The sequence below is a fragment of the Hirundo rustica genome, chromosome 6, assembly GCF_015227805.2.
Source record: "Hirundo rustica isolate bHirRus1 chromosome 6, bHirRus1.pri.v3, whole genome shotgun sequence".
Taxonomy (NCBI): domain Eukaryota; kingdom Metazoa; phylum Chordata; class Aves; order Passeriformes; family Hirundinidae; genus Hirundo; species Hirundo rustica.
In genome coordinates this window covers 37,869,267-37,887,224 of record NC_053455.1, presented here as the reverse complement: position 1 = coordinate 37,887,224, position 17,958 = coordinate 37,869,267, and the positions used below count along the sequence as shown (strand labels likewise).

The 17,958-nt window shown below is 37.4% G+C and overlaps 2 protein-coding genes across 8 annotated transcripts in view; both read right to left on the bottom strand.

Moving 5' to 3' along the window:
• The window catches only part of RPAP1 (RNA polymerase II associated protein 1), a 30,635-nt gene extending 30,566 nt beyond the window's left edge, over nt 1-69 (bottom strand). Inside the window, 1 exon segment of the mRNA XM_058421055.1 lies at nt 58-69. Within this exon segment, the coding sequence (XP_058277038.1) occupies nt 58-69 (12 nt within the window).
• Nucleotides 70-5,842: 5,773 nt separating this feature from the next.
• Nucleotides 5,843-17,958, bottom strand: part of STXBP6 (syntaxin binding protein 6) — a 104,044-nt gene continuing 91,928 nt past the window's right edge. For all 7 annotated transcript variants that reach the window (XM_040068318.2, XM_040068315.2, XM_040068317.2 and 4 more), the window contains 2 exons: nt 10,104-10,261; nt 5,843-8,943 (listed from right to left, as the gene is read on the bottom strand). In XM_040068318.2, coding sequence (XP_039924252.1) covers nt 8,920-8,943; nt 10,104-10,261 — 182 coding nt within the window. In that variant the 3' untranslated portion in view covers nt 5,843-8,919. The remainder of the gene's footprint in view (nt 8,944-10,103; nt 10,262-17,958) is intronic.

Sequence of the window (17,958 nt, the reverse complement as noted above, 5' to 3'; positions counted from 1 at the left end):
GGGTTAAACTGAGCTCTATTACATTAGCACTTGATTAGGAATGGAAAGGTTGCTTACCAATTTGGGCATTACGATTGAAAATGGTTGAGTTAAAGCCATTATGAGCATATCTAAAACAAAGTTACCAATGCTGGTATTTAGAGACAGCTAAGCTGGTCTTAAAAAACAAAGTCTCCCTACTTTTCTGTTCATAACTTCTCTTAAATTCTATAAGATCATGCATTCTACATGGATGATCCTTGATCATTCCCTTCATGACAGCCACAAATGACATACTTTTCACATCCTGAAAAGCTGAGTTCTGAGTTCAAGGTGGCCCAGTCTATACTTACACTGTATATTACTATACACTAAAACCCCGAATTCTAAGTTTCTAGGATTCCAACATATACTCATTTCTTTAGCATGACTGATGTTTCTATGCCGCCAGTGTTCATCACGTGACTCCCCTATGGGTCCCATCCATGGGCAGTGGTACGTCTTGCTTTTATGAGTACTCTCATCCTGTTTATACCACGTTGTTCTTTTGTAATATACCCTTCAACTGAGAATTGCAATGCTCGATTTCCAAGTTTCAAATAAAGGGACAGAAAATATTGTGAAGCATGTTTTAATTTCATTCTGCTAAGATGAGAAAACTGCTCGTTTGCCTGCTTGAAATACTTTTTGCGGTGTGAATTCCTATAACAAATACCATTGTAGAATATGAGTGTTTCTGATGCTTTATTAGGATGTATCTTCTTTTCCTTGAATTACTTTTCCCATACTTTTAGGAGGGAGGGTTTATGTGTTTCAAAAGGGCAGTTTAATGGAAGCTGACACTGACTAAGCACTGTGTGTCTCTGACAGAGGTCCTTTTGTTCTTAGACTATACCAGAGAATGTCAGAGAACTGTTTGAGCACAAGACAACAGACATTTTTCCCTCAGAGTTGCTGAAGCCTGTGACAAGAGGCATGCATACACAGAATTCCCTGAAATACCTTAAACTGGGTTCTTTCTTTGACACAAGGTCATTCAGCCTGAAAGCTGACTGTTTGCTCTTGCAGTGCAAAATCCAAGTAGAGCAGTGATGAGATTTTATGGCTGCTTTTTTCTCAGCTTTCCTTCGGTGTCTCTCTTTCTCCAGATAAGTTTTGCAACAACAGATTGATCTTTGCAAACAGCATATACTGTATGTCATGAAAGATACTTTCATGCTAGAGCAGGAAGAGAAGAAATGTCTCTGAGTGTGTTGGTTTTGGCTGGGGTAGAGCTGTTTTCCTTGACAATGTTTAGTATATGGCTGTGTTTTGGGCTTGTTCTAAACACAGGGTTGATAATTTAGAGGCAGGTTTTTTTTTATTGCTGAGCAGGCTTAGACAGAGCCAAGGCCTTTTTCTGCTTCTTGTACTGTCAGGCTGGTGAGGGGGCTGGGGGTGTGTGGGAGTCTGGGAGGAGACAGCTGGGAAAGGTGACCCCAGCTGACCAAAGGGATACTCCAGATGATGCGGTCTGGTCACACCCAGCATATAAAGCCAGGGAAAGAAGGAGGAGGCAGGGACATTCAGACTAATAGTGTATTAATTCCTTGTCTTGTGTTGCTTGTGTGCGTGGTTTTTGCTTAATCTATTAAACTGTCTCTATCTCAACACATGGTTTTAAAACATTTATTCTTCAGATTCTCTCCCAATTTCACTGGAGGAGGATTGAGTGGCTGCATAGTGCTTGGGGTTGCTAAGAGGGGTTAAAACCAGACAGAGAGAAGTGTACTTTTGTATCTGATTTTTTTTAACTAATCAGGAAACCAGAAGTATTTCCATTATAATTCTGAAATTTTCTATTAGGACTGGAGAAACTGGGGTTTATATTATCAGACCTCAATTCTACTCTGGTCCATGAATTTACTGTAAATTATTTACTTCCAGGGGTTATTTCATACCTGTATGAAAGAAATTTGATATTTCTCTTTGAATTCTTGCAGGGAGAAACCCCCTACCTTGTATTATTTGTTACAGCTTCATCACAGACTTGGGAGAAAAAGCCTTTAGCAAGAATAAGGAAGAAACACTTCAGCTGGTGATCTAGCACTCTGAATTTCTGACTGCAAATCTTACCCTAAATCTTTTCAGACATGCTGAAACACCTTCACTACAAATTTGTCCTTGTGATGTGAAGTATCCTCATTTCATGTGCAGTACATTCCTACATCTCCATCTACAAACAGCAACAATCTGCAGTTAATAAATAATGCAAGAGGAGCTATTCAGACCCCAAAGAGCAAACACTAAAGATCCTACATCATGTTGGCCTTAAAAATCCTGATAGTTCAGCTGTGGAGCCACCCCTTATGATGAGATACTTTCAAGTGAGCAATATGACAAAAACACAACACTGAATATTGAAGACTGTACAAAAGCGGGAACTAGGAAGGACAGCTGGGATATTAAAGGAAGCCATAAATAATCTTGCACATGTACTGTGCTAAAAAGATTCTATGAAGTCTACCCAGTCAATGAATATAAACATATAACCTCTTTCTTCCCAGCTCCCTTTCATCTTTCAGCACCATCACAGAGATTGCCATCTAGAATAGACTTGGGGGGGAAAAAAAAAAAAAAAAAAAAAAAGGATTTTAATCTAACATCTTCTAAGTTGAGGTGATTAGCAAATAGCTAACCATTAATGATGCCTTTGACAAGAATGGATGCCAAAAGTTATGAAACCTTGCCCGGTAGATAAATGGTACCTTTCTCAGCCATCTGTCTTACAAATGATCCTATATATACAGCCATTATTTCACTCAGACATTGGCAGCTCTGCAATTGTTCATGGTCTCAGTGAAGAATAATCCCTGTCATGCTTTTTCATTGCTCTGACCTTTAACAGACCTGTTTTCAGCTTGTATCAAATGCTGCACAACTGTACATAGCAAAGCACAAGAAAAGAACAGATAAAGACCAAGGGCACTCACATTTCTCTCTGTGTAGGCTTCAAACACCTCAGAACTGTCCTGAAGAAATTTTGCTAGAACATGCTGTTAAATTTGCAAATGGTTCTCTACCTGTTTGCGAGAAAACACTAAACAGTCTGCTGCTTTTGGCTGGTATAATTTTCTTCATAGTAGCAAGTAAGGGGCTGTGTTTTAAATCTGTGCTGGAAACTGCTGATAACTGGGGGATGCTTGAATTATGGCTCAGCAGATTTTGCACACAGTCAAAGCCTTTTGTGCTTCTTGTACCACCCTCAAAGGGGTTGAGGATAAACAATGATGAGGGAGGGGACACAAGCAGGACACCTGATCCACCTGACCAGAGGGATAATCCTATACTGTACAGCTTTGCGCTCAGCATGCAAAGCTGAAGGAAGAAAGAAGCAGGGGAAAAACACACCCTGGGAGTGATGGCAGTGTCTTCCCAAGTAACAGGTATGTTTCTCTTCCCCAGGACTCTCTCAGAAGTTACCTCATCACCTCCTCTGACTTACTTACCTGGTGATACAGAAGTCTCCAATCTGTTCCTCATCTTGCACATTCACTCCTCAGGTTTGGGCACTTTTGATTAGCAGCATGAACAGGGCTTACACTTCCTTATTCCTAAAAAGTAATAATGGGACGCTTTTGACTTGTCTCTTACAATCTTCAAGTGAATGCAGCCATCTATTGTTAAATCTAAAGCCATCTCTTTTATGTTTCCTTATTCTATGTTTTCTCACAGAAACAAATGTTACCTAATGCTATTTTTCATAAAACCAATGAAAGTTCAGGAAAGGATTCTCATTAAAATCTTAATACTTCTGACAAGTAAAGGCATTTTCTGCAGAAGTCCTAGTTCCAGGATCATGCCAAAGCAAAGAAAGCTTTTCTATGTCTATTCTTTCTAAAACAGGAAAAAATCCCAACTGGTTTGGCTGCAAACCAGCATGATGATTGTTGTTAGTTGCACATGTTGAAGAATTCCTTCTCAATATAGTACGAAACATTATCAGTGTTTTCTCATTTATTTTTTACCACATTTCTTTCTCTTCTCTCCAGGAAAAAATACTTAAAACGGATGAAAACTGTTTCCCCCTCTTTAGCAGGAACAGAATTTCAACACAATATAGGCTTCAAGTCCTTTGTGTAAGTTATCACCCTTTTAGCTACCAGGAACCTCTGAAACAGCTTAAAATATCAATTAGTATTTTGTTAGATATCTATTTTCTACACTTCTAAAGCCGCCTGACTTGTCTAGTTAACAAGGTTACTTTTCTACCCTGGGTACTTGGCCCGAACACTGAAGATCTAGCATAATACTACACCTCCATGTAATAGACCTTTACAGGCAGTTTACTTTTGTTCAGTCATTGAAAAATAAATAGTGAAATACTTTTTGGGCCTGTAATCCCATGTCAACCCCTGCCAAAGCTAGCCACTATCACTAAAAAATGCTGGCACAATTCAGACTGCATGAGGTGACAGCAGACAAAAAGACAGTAACAGTTAAAATAGAAAGAAGTATAAATGAAACAGACATTAAAAACCAGTCAGTCCTTTCAGATGATGCACAAAGCAGGCTGTAATGATGTGCTACAAAGTAGAAGTTGGTGCTTTGTAATTATTAGGGAAGTTACTGTTCTATAAATTCATGTCATTAACCCAGTGGTAGCTGACTACTTCCATGGGGGACAAACTTCAAAATAAGAGAAAGCCATTTTCAATCTGAGACATTGCAATCCTTTGTGAGTACTGGACAGCACTCCTGCTCACTAGTGTGTTTCTGTATCTTCACAGATGCCATGACTTGTAGCTGAAGAACAATCTTCTCTGTCAATTATTATCCCTTCAGGAACATACATATCTTTTACTTAGCAAACCTAACGTACTGAATCAGCAAACATTCGTGCTTGAGCTTCTTCCATGACTGAAAGATGACGAAAAACCTCTATCACCTTAATTTATATACAGCAACAAAAAAGGTTGATGATTTATGAAACTCATAACATCAATGAAAAATGACATAGTGAAATTGATCTAAAAGAATGTTCAAAACTGAACTAAACATTTTGTCTATCTTATAGGATAAACATACCATAACAATAGAGAAGAACTGACAAATAGTTATGTTCAATCTACAACAAAACGCTGTCCAGATCAAATTAGCTTCTGATCCACCAGAGATCTATTTCTTTTACTAAGACATTCATACAGGTTGGGCATTGGGGATGTATGGTATTCAACATTTATGGATAACATGAATTCTAGCAAAACCTACCCAGTAACTATAGTAACTGAGCAGTTGACAGTATTTGCCAACAACACATTTTTGAGATTAGGATTACAGGGGTCATACTTAAGCCTGAAAAGAGAGATGGCAGCAAAGTCAGTTTGCATTGGATATGGTTCTTGTGCAAGTAGAGCTCATTTGAATCTAACGGATTGCTTCTCTGTGTGTAGAAGAATTCTACTTTTATAGTTTTATTCTTACAGGTTGATCAAAATTGTTTGTGTATTGATAAAAAAATTATCAATAAAATTAGATAGCCAAAAGAAGATACTAACAACTTGAGAATTAGCATTTCATACGAATGGAGAACAAATGATCAGAACTCTTTTTAACCTACACAGCCTTTAGGTATGGTGCTAACTTCAACCTGTGGTAATTATTTTCTGGACTCTGCTTAGACAGGAAATACTTTAATCTAGTTTCCACTACTCCTCTTTTGATTACAGTGTTCTAGTGAAAGTTTTTATCACTATAGTAGAAAATATTTTTTATTCAGTTTTGCTAGCATTCAATATAATTTTGCTAGAGTGAAATACAAAATCCTAAGTCAAAAAAATGAATATTTTGAATAGAGAACTCAAATAATCCAAAGACAGTTTTCATCACAGTAAAGTATTTAATGACAAAAATCAGGGTTTCCAGCAGTGAGTCAAGAGAGCAGGTCTCACTTTTTTTTTTTTTTTTCCTCCCTAGAATGGCACAAAATAAATTTCTACATCTTTGAGAACTTCCAAGGAATTGGTTGCAATAGATATCAGCAAGTATTACAATTCTGGCAAATCATAGCAAAACCTACCTACCTTTAAGATCAATTTTAAGAGCGCACATTTTTGTTAATATTTCACATAATACACAACTTTTGCTAGACACAAAAGTAGCCTTTTAAGACAGAGTTTGTAGCACAGCAGTCAAGTCTCACAATGCATTATTTTTATTCTGTTCAGAACTTTAAAAAGATAAAGAAACTATTAATAATGTTACAATTTATAAATACATTCTTTCATACGAAACATTAACCTGAATCATAGTATATGTTATGTGCATGACTATCTAATACTAGGCTGTTTACACTACAAGCTAAGTTCCAGAAGGAAACTGTAATGCTCTAAGATTAACCTTTGGATAAACATTTATACACCTTGATTTTTTTTTCTAAAAACTACCTAACCTCGTAGTTTAATGAACAGCAAGAACAAAGTAAACAGACAAACCACTTTTCCTTCATTCAGAAGACTTAGGTTACTTAAAGTTCCCATAGTAAATGGCTTTTGATGGTTGGATTAAAGTCCTGAGTTATGATAAAAAACAACAGACTTAATTGGAAGATATAGAACAACCCAAAATGCTGAAAAACTCAGGTGGGGCTAAAGCAATGTTTTGGTAAAATTCAACTCACAAGAGGTCTGGAACTTAGCAGTGCAATTGTGATCTTGTCCTGTCCAGCTGATATTTATGTAAACACTTGAAAATATATGTCTTTTTACCTAAATTTAAACAACTAATTATTTTCAGGTTTATCTGACCTGGGTTTTAGACATTTCTTCTAACTATCTGCAAACTTAGAGGACCAGCTAGATGCCAGGAGTTCAGAATCTACTTCCTTCTCTCTCTCTCGAGACTTGTGAGATTAGCAGCAGAATATAGTTTTAAGAGAGTGGAAAATATGCCAAGAAGATAGCTAAGTGGTCAGAAATGTACTCCCTGACTGATTTATAATCTATCTTTAAAAAAAAAAAAAAATAGCCTAGCATTTTGTATCTAGCAGAAGTTTAATTTCTGTTTAAAGAACAGACACTTTTTTCCTGGTTATTTGCAGAAATACCCAGTCATTACAATAGCATTCACACATTTCCAGGGTAAGCATTACTTACACATAACTCAAGAGAGCATTCAGAACTTGTGTTGTTAATGAGTCTGTTCTAATTTATAGCAGAAATGGCCAAATTCCATTTTAGTAGGTGCTAGATTTGGTAACTGTTGGAGCTGGTGCTAAATAGAGCTAAATGTTCATATGGTACTACACAAATGACCCATTCTCTCAACTCCCAGTGTGAAATTAAATAAAAAGCTTTATACAAAACTGTTTAAATTACAGGAAACAAAAAACTCCAAAACAAAACAGATGTAAAGTCTGAATGCAATCAGCTAACTAGACAGTGTCCTTAGTTCAAATGAGAATACTTTCCTAAAGGAAAGCACCTTTTTCTGAAATGGGCATTCCATGAGATTTTCAGTTATTCCAGCTTGCGGTAAATAAAATTCTCAATTACTACAGTAGCTTTTATCTCTCTTACAAGCACTGCTCTGAGGATTTTAGACTGTTGTGTCATTAATAATGTAAAAATCATATTCTACAATGAATACAGTACATTCACATAATGCCAGCTTTCCTCTGGTAAGATGAGAGCAAAAATGAAGAGCAGGCATTTTCAGAAAATGAAGGCTGTACCTTCTGCAAGGATTTCTTTTCTAGCTTACTGATTTAAAAAAAGAAAAAAAAACAACATCTTTTTCTTTTTTTTTTTTTCATTCTTGAACAATATTAGACCACCTTAAAAATGTTAAGAAAACAGCTGTGAAGGAAAAAGGTAACCTACTTATTTTTTAAAGAGAAATACAGTGCATATATTGCATATAATGAATACAGATGTAGAGTCACCCTTCCAGTGATAACATATTGAAAGCTGAGACTCAAATTAGAAGTTGATTCTAGTGTACCAAGACACGCTTTTTTGAAAGCCTCTGTATTGAAAATCAGACAACTTGCTAACACAAAAGTCATTTAAATCAGACAAATTTCTGAAGTATAGTTTCTTTTACTGTAGAATTTATGAAAAACAGATGTCTTGAAAATAATGCACTCTCATCTTCCCAGGCCTTTGCATTCTCATTTTCATAGGCCTTTAGTCACACAATCACAGGTAAAAGAAATGTTATTTTCTACCAAGATTGCTAAAGTGTAGATTGTGTTTGAGTCACAGCTCTGTGCGTAGAGATGTAAAAATTATTTTTTTCCTCAATTTTAAAATATCAAGCATACATTCTCTAGGTTTCAGCATACTATTCAAATAACCAGTCTGAAAGTGAAAACAGCAACACGTAAAATGCTGATATGAATGAAATCCAGATATGCACTTCTGAATGCTGGTGCACATGCAGTGATTCCTATATTAGTTAGAAGAAACAAGTTTTCCTGTTTCCCAGGACAAAGCAGTTTGTCCTCCACTATAGCTACAACCTCAGATGTTTATTTCTAACATTCATTCACATTCTGCTGATGCTACATTTAAAAAAGAAGATTACACCCCTTCTTTGGATTTTATTTCCACACACATGTCCACAATCAGTTCAATCTTTTTTCTGTACAGCCATGGAAGAATATTACTATTTTAATCCTGATCAGCTTGTCATTTGGTCCTTTTTCAGTGTTTGCTTTCACTCCTGTAACAACTGAAATACAGGTAGAAAGTACTGCAGGACTGTGTAGCAATATAAAAAGAGGAACAAAAGTAAGTCAGAAAAGTAGAAATGCAACACTTTTTCCTGCACAGAAACTGAAAGAAAGCATCTCCACTGAACAGGAAGGAAAAAGCACACAGAAGACTGAATCTTCTGTAAAAGTTGCTGATTGTAGCCTTTTCAGCTTCTCTTGAGAAGATTTCAGCTTTGGGCAGTTTCTCAGCATTTGTGCTTCATGGCAAGCTGAAAAAGAAAGAAAAAAATTAAAGAGATATCACTGATAACGACAGTTTTATCAACCTAATGTTGCTAGTCTGGATACGAAGCATTTGTAAGACAAATTCTCCAAAAGATGCCTGAAATCCATTAACTTCTTTGCATACAGATATACAGTCACTCTCTCTCCTGGGACACACAGGCAAAGCCTCTATTTGCCATATCAAGGAGGCAGGATTTATCTGCTTTCCCAGCTCTGTTTCCCAGTGTTCCAGTATTTTGCTGTCTGTGAGGAAGGCTAGAGCAAGACACCAGAAACAAAGATATGCTTAGAAGAATAGTAATTTTGACCCAATGATTTTGATTGTTAACTACAATCAGAAATTCTACACAAGTAATTTGAAACACCTATTCAGGAGCTCTGCCACTACATAATGATGAAAAATAAAGGACTGATTGCCTTTCCACCTCTGTGATTACCAATTATTTCCATTTCAAATTATTCAAAAATAGACTTAACTGGGAATAAGAGGGAGAAGAAAGAGATGAAGCAAGTTAAAACCTGTATAAAATGTATAGACAAACTGACTTTGCAAACTGAGCAAAGAGCTTAGAGTTAGGTTCCAAATAATAAAAAATTTCTACCTGTAGATAATAGAATGCTAACAAAGCTGAGATGAGTGAACCCTCTAGGAAATTACCTAGAAAACAGAACTGGGAGGGACAGTTAAAATTAACTCATTTGCTGCTGGTGACCACCAATAAATGACTCAACTAAACTGACATAAACCTTTGATACTCAAGGATATGGTTACAAATAGCTTTTTAACGAAATTACTATTTGTAGGGATATACTAGAAATGCATTTCAGCATGAAAGAACTTAAACCAACATTTTTCTTTCTTTCCTCGAAGAGATTTTTTTTTAAAGTGTCTTTGACAGGCAACTCCAAGAAGTTTTTATTATACAGAATTTATAACTTTGAGATCCTGTGCAGTCACCAACAAATAGAAGGGATTTTTTAGAGGCAAAGAAGGTGAAGATGTCACAAGGAGGATTTGATACATCCCCTAAGCTAAGTTCAAGCCTTCATACAACTAAGTATAGATATACGCTTTCATTCAACAAACTCTGACAGCCATATGTCTGACTTTAACTTACTGAGTCTTATCCTGCTGAAATCTTACCTTATGTGCAGTTTCTGCGAACTGCTGAGCACTGTTTTTCAGCTCCTCTGTCTTTTCTTCTGCACGACCTAGCCTTTCACCACGCTCATTCAAGGCCTGACTTGCCTTCTGTACTGCACTTGTCACACTGTCTGCTGCTGAATGGAGTATGCTGTTTCCTGCAACACCAAAAGAAGCCATTAGAGCACTCAAGTGTATATACACTTTGTATTAATGCAATTAATTTAATTTATAATGTTTTAGAGCTGGTGTGCTATCTGGACTAGTCTCACTTCACTACAACCTCTCTTGAGGTGGTTGTAGATAATGAGACTAAACAAACCCAGCTCCCTCAGCTGTTCCTCTAAAGACAAGTTCTCTAGACCTCTCACGAGCCTTGTTGCCCTTCATTGGACACACTCCAGTACTTCAATGCCCTTTTTGAAGTGAGGGGCCCAAAACTGAATGCAGTACCCAAGGTGCGGCCTCACCAGCTGGATGGTCACCAGAGGCATGGTCACTTCCCTGGTCCTGCTGGCCACACAATTGTAGATACAGGCCAAGATGCCACTGGCCTTCTTGGCCACCTGGGCCCACTGCTGGCTCACACTGAGACTGCTGTTGACCAGCACCCCCAAACCCCTTGCTGCTGCACAGCCACTCTTGCCCCAGCCTGTAGCACTGCCTGGGATTGCTGCGACCAAAGTGCAGGATCTGGCACCTTGCCTGAGTGAACCTCATGCTGTGGTCCTTAGCTCAGTGATTGAGTCTCTCCAGATCCCTCTGCAGAGCCTTCCTTCCCTCAAGAGACCAGTGCTCCCACCCATCTTGGTATCATCTGCAAATCTACTGAGGGTGCCCTCAATCCCTATATCCACATCGTCAATAAAGATGTCAAACAGGATTGGCCCCAAAACTGAGCCCTAGTAGAGAACATTGCTAGCGACGAGTCGCCAGCTGGATTTAGTTCCATTCACCACAACTCTCTGGGCCTGGACATCCAGCCGGATTTTTATCCATCAAAAAGTCCACCTATCTAAGCTACAAACAGAAAGCTGATCTAGGGGGATGCTGTGGGAGATGGTGTCAAGCACTTTATTGAAGTCTACATAAACAACATCAACAGCATTCCCCTCATCTGTATTTTGTCATAGGACATCAGGGGATTCAAGCAGCACCTTCCTCTCATAAATCCATGTTGGTTGGGCTTGATCCCCTGGTTGTCCTGGCTATCCTAATTTTTTTCCACAGCATTAAAACGAAATATATAATGCTCTTAAATGAATTATTCTGGTAACGGTATGAAACAAATTCAACACAGTTGAAATGAACACTACAGCAAACATGCTGTTAAAGTTTGTTGTTCTTACTGATGTACAAAGACAAATGAATACAGACACAAACATGCTGCTTTCATCATTAATCTGAGAAGTGTACCTACTTCAAAAATATTCCTGGGTTAAATAATCAAACCCAAACATTAATTTAAAGGGTTATTTTACTACTAGTTTGTTGTAGCTTAGCCCCAGCCAGCAAACAAGCACCACACAGACCCTTGCTCACTCTCCCACCAGCAGGATTGGGGAGAGAAGGCAAAAATTAGAAAACTGATGCAAAGAGATACAGACAGTTTAATAGGGAAAGCAAAAACTATGCACAAAAGTAAAGTAAAACAAGGAATTAATTTGCTGCTTCCTATCATCAGGCAGGGATACAGCTGTCTCCAGGAGAGCAGGTCTCCATCACACAGTAACAATTCCTCATGAAACCAAGTATAATTTCCCTAAACGTCCTCCCCGTCCTCTCAGTTTATGTACTGAGCATGATGTCATACGGTCTGGAATATCCCTTTGGTCAGTGGTCCAAGCTGTGTCTCCTCCTACCAACCTCCCATGCAGGCCCAACTTCCTCATCAGCATGGCCAGAACAAAAAGCAGAAAAGGCCTTGGTTCTGTGCAAGCCCAGCTCAGCAGTAACAAAAACATCTCCATATTATCAACCCCATGTTCAGCACAAATCTATCACACTGTTCCGTACCAGCCACTGTGAAAAAAATTAACACAGCCAAAACTAGCACACAGTTTCATTAGAAAACAGAAGGAAAAAAAACCCTCTTTCAGACCCAGTTTTCAAATAATAATCCTTTCCTTAGACATGCCAAACAAACAATGAATAGTGAAAGTAAAGGCTGCCCTGAGTAGCCTGTGGAGCACAGTACAAGCTGCATATGCAGGAATTGCTGAAAACTGCCGTACAATTTTATTAAACTAAAACTCAGCTAGTACTAAACCATGGAGGTGAGGGAGAGACTTAAGAACCTACACACCGTGACTCACAGATGATGCATCAATATGAGAAATAGCAATAAAAGAACACCCTCCTATATACCAATACTGTTATATTTTTACATGTATTATTGTTACATACAGGTTTTTTTTCTATTGTTGCATTTAGAAAAGGAATGTAACAAGCTGGCATTCTTGTTGAAGAGATTAATATCTGACAATACTGTGAGCTGGAACTTTTCAGAGATAGAAATTAATCTTTTCAAGTGGTCTCTCTTCAGACATTGAGGAGTCTGATTGCAAAACCAAACAACTTTAAATACTGCACACTTTCTTACTTTAAAATTTTTCAGTCAGTTGCTATTTTGTTCATGATTTTTTTAAGGAGATTATTATTATGGCTTCTGTTCAGGCAGCTTTTCCAATAAACACATGTCCTGAGCAACACTGCGCTGGAAATAGTTTTCCTTTTTTGGTGGTGTGATCTAATGGCTTTGGCCTCTTGTATAGTGTTAGTTTTTTAGGATAAGAGTTTTAGAAGCTCCCAACATGGAATTACTTCTGTTTTTTTACAAGATCATAAAGCCTCCGATGAATTCAAGGAAAGCAGGCTACATGGATAACCTTACAAAACTAAGCATCTGAAGTCTCAAAATGTGTTGGAGAGCAGAATTTAACATATTGCTGATCTTCTGTCATGTTAATAGGAAACTAAAGAATAAAAATATTCTTCATTTTCTATACTCCTAAAAAAATTTCCTCATTTTCTGTACTCCTAGAACTATTTGTAGATTTGTGGCCAAAGATTGGTATCTACTTCTCCACATTATTTTCAGCAAAGAAGAAATAACTTAGAAGATTTGCACAATGATAGTAACTGTTTTTCCCTCAAGCTAACAAAATATTATGTTCTCTCCAGGTAAGATCTGCTGTATTTTCTCATGGGTAGTGACTTGGAGAGAAGCTGCTATTCTAAGACTGCTCTGAAGAACTACTTTTGGAGTAGCTTTACCAATGGAATGTCAGTAAAACAATAAAAAAACCTCTCTCATCTATGAGCAATTCAGAAACCCACACATCAGTAGTCTATGGAATTTCATAATGTATTTCTAGACCATGTGTAGGTGTTTGCTGCCATGACTGACTATGCCTCATCCTGGTATTAGTATCACTGCAGGAACAGCAACACTTGCACTGGACATACTGGAAAATCATTCCTATGATTAAATCATCTACAACCTGTGAAACTTTTAAGCTGTTCTTCAGAAGGTAACTACTCTGATTCAAAATATACTGAGAAATGTTTTCCATGTTGACGGAATACTTTAGGATTTCAGTAAAGCTTCCCATACTGTCTTTCACAGGATCCTCAAGGACAAAATATCCAGCTCACAGCTAGATAAACACATCATGTGATGGGTGAGCAACCGGCTCATGGGTCAGGTGCAAAGGGGATGACATCAGACTAGTGACCTGTCACTAGAGTGGTTTTGCAGGGCCCAATTTTCAACATCTTCAAAAAGGACTTGGAAGCAGGACTCAAATATATACTGAGTAAGCTTTCAGACAATACTAAATTGGGAGGAGCTGTTGACTTCCTTAAAGGCAGAGAGGCCCTGCAGAAAGACCTTAACAAATTAGAGGGGCCACACAATCACCAGCTACACAAAGTTCAACAAATGAAAGTGCTGGTTTCTGCACCTGGGATGAGGCAATGATTTATGTGTACGTTTAGGAACAAGATGCTGGAGACCACTGCCATGGAAAGATCCGGGTCAATGTCAAGTTGAATCTGAGCCAGCAGTGCCCTGGCAGCCAGGAGGGCCAATCCCGTCCTGGGGGGCATCAGGCACAGCATCACAGCTGGGCAAGGGAGGGGATTGTCCTGCTCTGCTCACCTGGAGTCCTGTGAGCAGTTTTGGGCACCACAACACAAAGGATAAAAAGCTATGGGAGAGTGTCCACAGAAGGACTACAACGATTGTGAAGGATCTAGAGGAGAAGCCATACAAGGAATGGCTTGAGTTCACCTGGCTTGTTCAGCCTGAAGGAGACTGAGGGAAGACTACACAGCAGTCTACAACTTCCTTGTGAGGGGAAGACTAGGGGCAGGCACTGATTTCTTCAGTTCATTCTGGATATTAGAAAAAGGGTTTTTTACCCAGAGAGTGTTTGGGCACTGGAATGGGCTCCCCAAGGCAGTGGTCACAGCACCATCCTGACAGAGTTCAAGCAGCATTTAGACAATGCTCTCAGGCACAAGGTGTGACTCTTGGGGTGTCCTGAGTACATTCTTTAGCCACCATACCCAATACTTGAAAGATCCAGGAATACTGTCATAATCAAGTATGCAAAGAAACTAATTGGTCTCTAGAGATACCATTATTTAGATTGCATAATTTGTTTTATCACACATTCATAAAAGGTTCATTGCATTCTCTATTAGCCGTACCAAATATATTTCAGCTCAATGCAGAGATTTATCTTTATATTAGTGATAACACTCTACAATGACTGATTTGCAAATATGAGCATTCAATTTTAATTGTACATGCATTAATAAAACATTTAGCAACTACCTACTGCTGAGAAGGAAATAAATGTATTTAGCTTTGATTATTTGTTATTAGTATTCTTGCAGTTACTCTTCATTTTATCTTATTGTTGTTTTGTTCATTTTTCTTATCTCAATCCATAATCTTTGCCTGTTGTGCTTTCCGCTGGAGAGGGTGGGGAAGTGAATGCTGTTGCAGTTTTGGTTGGAGAACTAGAGAGGGAAATACCATTCCTAAACCACAATGCTACTATAAAAGACAAAATACAAGACTAAATACATTTTGCACTGATCTGATTTGAATGTTCTTTATGTTTCAAGAAAACTTCTGAAGATGTTAACAAAAATCAATGGACAATTTGAAAACTACAAAACTGCAAGAATCAGCAGACATATTCAATAAAGTTTTAGAGCAAAATAAATATATAGATACTTATCTATATTTTCCAAGTCTACAACTTTTTATGACTTTGGGGTTTTCTTGAGACAAAGTATATCTTTGCATATATTGACTAAATTATTTCCATAAACTTCTCTAAAAACAGAACTACCCCTACTTTTTGCTCAAACAGTATAATCTCCAAGATCAAGTAAATCTGGAAAATTTCTGCTGTTTTAACTCCCATATTTCAAAATATGCAAATCAGAAATGTAGAAATGAAAGAAAATCAACATAGCCTGAAGCACAGCAGACAATTAGCTGACAAAAAGCCAAAAGCAGCACATGAACAGAATGACTTACCATACCATAGGAAATAAAATTTATTTAAGTCATGAAGACAAAACAAAACAAAAACCCAAAAACATGACAAAATAAATAACCTTAAGAGTTCAACAGTTCAGTATTTTTATTGCTTAGCAAACACAGTTTATTCACATTTCTTAGTGTGGCTTGCAAAATCTTAGATCTAGAAACAGCTGTATTACAAAAAAAACAACCCTTGTTATGGTTCTTCAAGGCACTATAAAAATCTCTTCTATGGGCAGTTAAGTAGGACAAGCTTTCTTGCTCCAGTCATAAGAAAAATGAAGTTTTATCTCTGATGCTAGTGCCCTTTTATTTAAAATAGTAATATTAAATAACACAGGGGCTTTAGAGTAAAACCAAAGATTCTTTTCATTGACGAGGTATCTTGATAATTAAAATACCTCCTGCTCTTCTGAGATTTTCTTTTATTCAGTACTCCACAGCAATGATATCATGTAAATTATTCATATTTTTGAACAGCTTAACAAATTACAGAGTCAAATTTCAAGCAGTAGAATCAAGAAAATTACTTTAGCATATCTGTGTCATTCTGTTACAGGAATTTGTCTCTGATCATCACTCTGGTCAAAATGTTGTTAATCTTGGGGTGGGGGCAAGGGCTATGGACTGTGATGTTACCTTTACTGCATTTTTAGCATATTTATTATTTTTAAGCAAATATATTTTTATAGATAAACCCAACAAATTAAAATCAGTATTAAATTACATTCAATCATTATATTAATATTAAATGGGAGGATTGGGTTAGATGATCTCCAGAGGTCCCTTCCAACCCTAACAATTCTGTGATTAGTGCTTATATTAATGACAAACCATTACAGTCAAGATTATTATGTTCACATAAATTTGTACCTTTGGGAAAAACTTCATCTCTGAAGATCCAAATGGGAAAAAAACCTTTGTATGTAATAACGTTGAAAAGCCTGTTTTGTTCCCTATAAAAGTTAATTTTCTTAGGGAGTACAAAACCAATAATGTCCAAAAATCTTACTGTGCAGTGACATTTACCCATTATGACAACTTTGAGTTAAAAAGGCTTACTCTGGAAAAGTTCTTGAATTCAGCAGGATCTCAAGCAATATCACTATTACAGCCAACCTGACAAGAAGCAGAACTTGTAATTAAAACAAAGAACAGCAGCTATGCACCATGGCAAGCTTCTGTTTGACAATGAGCTGACAAATTTAAATATTAAAGTTGCTCCTCTGGGGTCACAAGTGAGAGCTGTGAACACTGAAAAAACTTGCAAGCTTTGCTAATTTTGATCAGCTGACAGGTAAAATAACTGGAAATGGGATAACTCCCATATCAATTTTTACTGACGTTGATATCATCCTATAAAGAAAAAGTATGAGTTTTTTTCTGGTTAAATCCTTCCAGCCATTTCTGCCAGTACTGAAATGCTGTACTTACTATGTTTCTTCATGACCACAAGCTGAAATAGTCAAACAAATTTGATTCAAAATCAGAATATTTTTCCATAGGGAATATTTAGAATCATGAAACAGATTTTATACAGGATAAGAAAATCCCCCAACCAGTGACTACTATGAAGAGTTATATTTAGGTTTTTTTCTTTTAAATACTATTTTCTATAGATTCTATTTTTTTTTCTAGAAAGCCTATGGTACAAATGATGCAAAAAGAATCAGTTACCACCCAACACTCACCACTGAACTAATGCTCAGCTAGTCCCTGAGCAATGTCTACCTTGAAAAAAAGGACAGTTTCCCCTCCAGTTTTATTGCTGAGCACACTGTTACATGGCATGGAGCATCTCCTTTGTCAAGTTTTGGTCAGCCTCCCTGTTTGTGACCCCTCCCAGGCCATTTGCTAGGGGGCAGGCAGAAGGAGTGGACCATGAAGGTCTTGACGCTGTTTAAGCACACCTCACCTAAAACACTGGTGTGTTACCAACACAGTTTTGGTCATAAATCTAAAATATAACACTGTACTGGCTGTTATGAAGAAAAATAAGCTCCATCCCAGCCAAAACCAAGACAAAGCCTAATACACTTTTCCCTGTCAAGGCAGTCCAAAGTGTTAACACATCTCCTGATGCAATTTTGTTGTTTTGTTTCAAATTGAATTCACCGAAGTTTTGACATTTCTTTTAGGGTGGGTGGGAGATTTGGACAGCAACATGCCCTAAAGACGAATCACAGGATTTTTCTAAACAAAGCTATTTTTTGCAGACATTGTGACAATACTATTGATTGAGCTTCTGCTTAAGTAGTGTTAATTATTATTGAGAAACATAATGCATGA